The 6979-nt window shown below is 26.6% G+C and overlaps 3 protein-coding genes across 3 annotated transcripts in view; 1 reads left to right on the plus strand and 2 right to left on the minus strand.

Moving 5' to 3' along the window:
- Nucleotides 1–2436: 2436 nt before the first annotated feature.
- Nucleotides 2437–3971, minus strand: LOC108693218 (cysteine-rich with EGF-like domain protein 2). The gene is made up of 4 exons (XM_018202046.1): nt 3738–3971; nt 2903–3557; nt 2732–2827; nt 2437–2657 (listed from the first exon to the last, which is right to left on the minus strand). The coding sequence occupies exons 1-4, from the start codon at nt 3900–3902 to the stop codon at nt 2437–2439; spliced, it is 1137 nt and encodes a 378-aa protein (XP_018057535.1). The 5' UTR covers nt 3903–3971.
- Nucleotides 3972–4376: 405 nt separating this feature from the next.
- LOC108693715 (coatomer subunit alpha) overlaps nt 4377–6979 on the plus strand; it is a 9345-nt gene continuing 6742 nt past the window's right edge. Inside the window, exon 1 of the mRNA XM_018202802.1 lies at nt 4377–4545. Coding sequence (XP_018058291.1) covers nt 4466–4545 — 80 coding nt within the window. The 5' untranslated portion in view covers nt 4377–4465. The remainder of the gene's footprint in view (nt 4546–6979) is intronic.
- LOC108693722 lies at nt 4943–6574 on the minus strand. Its single transcript, XM_018202815.1, has 2 exons — nt 6448–6574; nt 4943–5981 (listed from the first exon to the last, which is right to left on the minus strand). Exons 1-2 carry the CDS (start codon nt 6478–6480, stop codon nt 4995–4997), a joined length of 1020 nt encoding a protein of 339 aa, XP_018058304.1. The 5' UTR covers nt 6481–6574; the 3' UTR covers nt 4943–4994.

The raw sequence follows: 6979 nt of genomic DNA on the forward strand, positions 1-6979 counted from the left end.
ACACACACACACACACACACACAAGTCAATCATATATAATATCTCTAGCGAAAAAAAATTTTTACGAAAAAGAATAGAAAACTATAAAAATTGACGAGATTAGAAATTCTTAATTTTTCATAGATATTCGTAATGGAAAAGTGGCATTTTTTGAGGGCGGAGAATTTTTTGGTTTCTCAAAATAAACAATGCTATTCTACGTCTAACTACGAAAAACTAAAATCTTGTCTGAATCTATGTAGTTTTTTGTAAAAACTTTTCGTCAGGGATATTAAAAGAATTAAATATAAAATAGTGCACATAAATATTATACATTAAACATATATTTTAATTTCTCTACGTATAAAATTCAAGATAGATAAAAATTGCTTATTAATACAAAATATATCTAAATCAGAAAATAAAATTAAAACATTAATGTGGTATCATTATAAAACTTTCATACCAAAGCTTATATCTATATATTAATAAAGTTATCATGAAGATATTTCTTATATAAAATGTTTTAGTTTAATATCATTTTATAAGACTAAAAATATCGATATCACAATACAAACTCAAACAAATAAAATTATTTAAATATTTTACTCCTAATATAAAAATAAATTATTAATTTTAATCTTATATAACGTTTAAAAATTTTAAACTACTTTCAAAAAAATGTAATATATTGAGTACTGCTTATAAAATTTTCTTTTAATACAGAATCTATATATAAAGAAAATATTAAAATTTAAATACGAGAAAGTATTCTTCTTTTTTGGTCCTCTAGCGACGAATTAAGGAACCCAAAAATCAAGAATTAAAATGGATTGAAAGCAACATAAAAATAAAAAAAGATTAAATATAATTGAGCATTTTTTAAAAACAAACATTATAAATTCAATTAATATTTAATTAATAATGTAAAGGCATAGACAAATTTTTCCTATGAACAAATAATATTTAGCCAAATTTTTTTAATTCATCGATTGATCAATCGGTGAATTAAAAAATTCGTCCTAGATCATATCAAGTTTTGCCGAATTCATTCTTTGCATTGTAGTAATAATTACATTATAAAAATGAAGATAAAAAATTGTCTTGTGTTACGAATTTATGTTTACATTCGATAGTAATGATTACATTAATAATAGTATTCTTATAAGATAGTAACAGTATTCTATTAGAAGAAACTGATTTTGAATACAAAAACAAAACGTTATGAAAAATGAAATGATATTGATTTAAATATCATCAGCCTGTAATAATATCTTTACACATTCTCACACATTCTCTTTTTGAATAAATTGAATATCATTAAAACTTATATAAATATCCAAATTGAGTACAATTTATTATTTAATTCAAATATATGTATATATAATTTATATCTATATTACACGATATGAGAAATTATTTAACATTTAAATATAATAATTAATTTTATAATTTATAAAAATATTTATATATTATTTTAATATTTCTATAATATTAATGTGTTAAGAGATTGTATAATAGAGCGGGAGTGGAAATACAATTTTACTCAAGTAATATATTTGCTAAATTAAATATTATATTGTCAGTGCATATATGATGTATTGGCATAAATTAATCGAATTTATTATATACCAAATGTATAATATATATCATCATAATTTTTAATCAAATTTTATTAATTATTGATAATAGTTTTCTTTATTAGGGTTGATGTTATTACATGACTGTCAAAACCTATAAAGATATATGTATATCAACAAAAATCATTTAAATCTTTTATGAGTATAAAAATGTTAAGTAATATGTTGTACATTTTGTTATATATATATACTTATTTTAAATGTATAATAGCTTTTTTTATTATTTTTTTACATTGAGATATAATATTTACAATAATATAAATAATATAAAATACAATACAATAATAATAATATAAAATATATATAATACGCATGTGATATAATATAATATGTATATGCAATAATAAAGATATTTTGAATATAAAATAATTCTTAAAGATTTCTTAATGATACAAAATGGTTGAATATAACAGGGCAATAGGAGTTAAGCTCGGTAATTCTTGTGCAAACCAATACGGTTAACAAAACAACTTTATTAATAATTAATTCGTTAAACATGCTTGCCCTGTTATATCCAGTCAAAGATATTTTGGATGAGAAGCTGGTATTAATAACTTTGATAGATAAAAAATATTATTTGAAAAACTGACCATATAATTTTTGAGATACTTTGATATTTAAATAAAAATGAAATAATTATGTGAAGAGCAAATATATAAATATCAATAAACAAAAGCAAAATTCTGACATTTTTTTCATTTTATACAATTAATTATATATTAATTTTAATATGATCTATTTTACATATGGATAATGAACTCTATCCTGATGTAACACAATGAAATGACTTTATAAAGAATTTAAATTGAGTTTCTATTTAAGTTGATCCTAGAATATCCATATTTGTCGTCGTATCTTGGACATTGCTATGTGCAATCATATATTCTGAGACAGATATATACATTGCAACCAATAAACCAATAACGCTTGCAACATAAACGTTACGCTGCAAAATGATGCATGTTGCCACACAAAGTCCGAAATATGTAAGATATCTCGCCAGATTTTCTTGTTTCTTGCGGCCAAGAAGATCTGAATCTAAATTAATATAAATTATAAATATACATTTAAAATATATTATATTATATTGTTCTTTATAATATTGTACTTACTTATACATAAATTATCCTGTTTATGATAACCTTCAGTGCATCTGATGCACATGTCTGGCCCATCACCGGTGCAACCATTACAAGCTTTGTCACAAGCTAAAAAGATTTCAAGTTTTTATATATTTATATTACAAAAATAAATAATTTAGTAAAAATAGGAAACATATATACCCAAACAAGCATAATTTCCTTCTTTATTAACACAAAATTGATTGCTAGGACAAATATCGTCTTTTAAACATTCATTGATGTCAAAACATCCTTTGTCTTCAATCATGTGCCATCCAGCAGTACATTTCTCGCAATCCTTTGGACCAGCACCTCTGCAAAGTCCATCACACGCTGCATGGCATGCAGAACATAGTAAAGTTTTTTCGTCTTTGTAAGATTCATAATATCCTGGAGCACATTCTGAACAGATATCTCCAATATATTCTTTTTCACAGAAGCAGCTACCGTTTCCCTTTCTCGTGCCAGCTCCTTTACATTTGCCATTATTATTGCAGATGTTATCTGGATATCCTGGACACTGTGTACAATTTGGACCATAATGATCTTTTGGACAACAATGCTTTGTCTTTTCAATACAGATATAATCATATATATCTGGATGGGTATCTTGATGCTTAAACCACCATTCCTCTATCTGACTTTCCAATTCTTCAGCTAAAGATTGACACTGCACCTGACCATGCTCAATATCTTTACATAAGTTCTCTTGTATCTCGATCAATCGTATTTCACTTCTTGAATATGAGCCTAACTTATCCTCTTCCCAAGCGCTGTCTCCGCCTTCAAACTTTCCACGGCTTGTCTTTTCTAAACCCTACAAAATAATTATAATTTATGAAAGAGTTATTATAGAATATCCTAAAATTATGTATCTAAATAACACAATACAACTGTATGTTACGTTTCTTTTGATAGTTTTAACTTTTGATAGTTTTAACTTACAAAAAGACTTTGTATAACTTATTAGATACTTCAAAATTAAGAATCTGATTACCTTTTTGAAACTATTGATAAGTACTTTGCACGCTGCGCAGGGTGGAAATTTTTGAGACTTGAGTTCTTCCTCACTCAGTTTTCCTTTCTCGCATTGGATGCTGCTCATGCAAGTCGATAGAATCACAAAAATGCTAAGAAAAACAATGTTGGTCGACACTCGCATTATAGCGTACCGGCTATCGACACGACTACAATATATTTACAAAAAAAATTACAAAGAGGAAGCACAAAGGGAAATGTTTGTTTTATTCTCGGGAAATAAGAAGCGGATTCCCGAACGTTTATTCTATTTCAGACTAAATCATAATTGCTCCGAATAGTTTCATTTGAAACGTCTGACAGATTGATGTTCAAGGTTAGGCGGACCAGACGACAACGTGTCTGCTACATTATGGCGTAGCCAATCAGAACGCACCGCGTGCAACTCATCGATGTGTTTCCAATTTCTTGGCTAGTGATACAATATGGCGACGAGCACTTTGGACAACCAATCAAATGTTTCGAAAATGCATCCGTGTTTCTAGAGAATTTTACTTTGTAACTAGAATGTAACTAGAATAAAAATTAGAGAAAAATAAAGTATGAATCACATCTATGTTTTATATCGATATTTATAGTTTGTGGTTATATAGTGACGTGTCTCCTGTCGTGTCAAAAGTTTAAAGAATTTCGAGAGGGTGATGTTTAATTAATTACATCGTATCTCAAACAATTAGCTAAAGTGAGATGTTGACGAAGTTCGAGACGAAGTCTGCTCGAGTGAAGGGCTTGTCCTTTCATCCGAAACGTCCATGGGTGCTTGCAAGGTAAAGTGACAGGTTTTCTTTAAATTAATTTCTTGACGTTTGGTGACATTTTACTAATTAAATATTTATCTGTTTGTAAAAGTTTCATCACAATTATTTGCTGTATTAGAAAATTACTTGATAAATATTGGCATGAATTTGTAATTGCATATTGATAGACATAACCTTTTACTTAATGCACAGTACTTTCAACAATTTGAATACAGATACTAATAAAATTGTATAAAAGAGATTAATTTGTAAATTCGTAAATTATTTTTATTTTATTGTTAAGATGAAGAAGATTTACCCATAATTTGATAAACATTAAATATTAAAAGATTCATTTATAAATGCAAGAAATTTTGTAGCGTTTTATTAAAAAGCCTATTATAAATGTAATACACAAAAAATAGAGTATATAGATTTATATTTTAATTGGGGAATGTTTCATATATCTTGTACATTTCTTATATTGCAGTATTTGATTTCTCTGTTAGAAGACTCGTTTCCGTACTTGTAAATTCAGTACTATTCGCTTTTTTATCTGTAATTTCTTCAACAGATTTCTGGGATGTTATTGTAGACTCACTAGTTGTAATTTCTTCTCCAGATTTTTCAGATGTAGCTTCAAGTTTCTTTATGGAAGTAGCAGATGTTTCTTCGATTGCATTTGTTGTTGATTCTAAATTAAATCTTGATGTTATATGAGATTTTATTGAGCTAGATTCAGAATTGGTAGTTTGTGAGTTTTTAGCAATATATGATTCCGCAGATGTTTTTGTATTTTCAGTAGCCGTAGATGTTGATTTGGAATTACTATCAGAAATGACTGTTGCTGCTTGGTAAAATAATGGTACAGTAGGATTATAAAAATCAAAATTATTTAAAGGCAGTTGTAAGCGAGTGTAGAGATTGTAAGGATAATATTGGTTCTGTATTATATTTGATATTTGATATCTTGAAAGCTCTGGAAGATGTAAGTTTAATAAATTTTCTCTAAATGCAGGATAAGATACATCTATAGAGGAAACTTGTTGAAGATTCGATTGAAGTCCAATAAGATTATCTGCTTCAGGATTTTTTGAAAATTTCTTTTTTTCATTAAGAACTTCAATATTTGAATCAAGAACTTGTTTGTTTTTATTTTCTTCAGCTTTTATGGATTCAGATTGTTCTAAAGATTTTATATTCTCTTGGTCTTTCTCTTTTTGTGAATATCCTTCCGATATTTTCATTAAATTTATTTCATTCTTCAATCTGTTCATAGAATCAGCACCAGTTGTAAAAACAACTTTACTTTCACCACCATTAAAATCTTGAGTTGTATAGGAATATCCACTGAAAGTAGGATTAGATTCAGATGTATACATCAATTTTGGCGTGATGGAAAATGCTAGTTGAATGTTCTGGTATGGAACAGAATATGTTTTCACTGACGTTAAATTTAACAAGAGCTGAAAAAGTGAAAAAAAAATTTTTTTTTCTTTAATATAAAGTTACGGATTATATTAATAATTAATTACCGGTACAAAATTTATATATTATATAATTCATAAATACGTGCACAAAGCCTTAAATTTATTAAAGTATTTAAAATGAAATTATTAAATTCTTAAATCACAGGAACAACACACTATAATGTGGCGTTACCCAGCTAATTCAATTGCTTATAATTTTCATAAAAATGAACATATTGTACACTTTTTTTTATCGAAACATCAGATTAAGAATTATAAGAGTACGAAGCAAATGTATGTATCATAAAATAATAAAAAAAATTATAAGTAATAGAAAAAGCATTGAATAAAAATCGAGTACGCCATACCGAAAAGACATTTAAGAATTAAAATGAATATCAAACATTTTGAAATATATAATAGTATATATAAATTTTTCATTTAAATGCAAATGCGTACTTACAATAGCAGTGATAAAAAACTGGAAAAGCACCATTGTCAAAGATTTGTTTTGTACAAAAGGATGTGACCTTAATGAAATTAAAAAGTGAACTACCAAGATATGTAATGATGTGATCTCTATATACACGGCTCCAACGCCACATTTAACATCCCCACCATTCTCATGTTTCGTACATCTCTGTTTCTGATGACCTGATTCTGTAAAAATGTCCTAAGGGGATATGAATCCTGTCCCTCGATTATCGTTGGATTCGTCGAAATGTAGTGCATGCAGATCGAATCTCAGATAATTTTTCGCATATTTTGGATTATGTATTATGCGTTTTGTAAAAATTGTTTAATTTCAAAGAATAAATTATTCTCATGGCTATTGATGCCATTTTATATAAAAAGATTTATTAAGTTGCTACAAAATTACATATGAATATATTTATGTAATATATTTACTTTCTTTAATAATAATATTAAAATATGTTTTATAAAAATATTTTATAATTAAATGATAAAATTATGTTTGTTATAGTTATAATATT

This window comes from Atta colombica, unplaced genomic scaffold (assembly GCF_001594045.1).
Source record: "Atta colombica isolate Treedump-2 unplaced genomic scaffold, Acol1.0 scaffold109, whole genome shotgun sequence".
Classification (NCBI taxonomy): domain Eukaryota; kingdom Metazoa; phylum Arthropoda; class Insecta; order Hymenoptera; family Formicidae; genus Atta; species Atta colombica.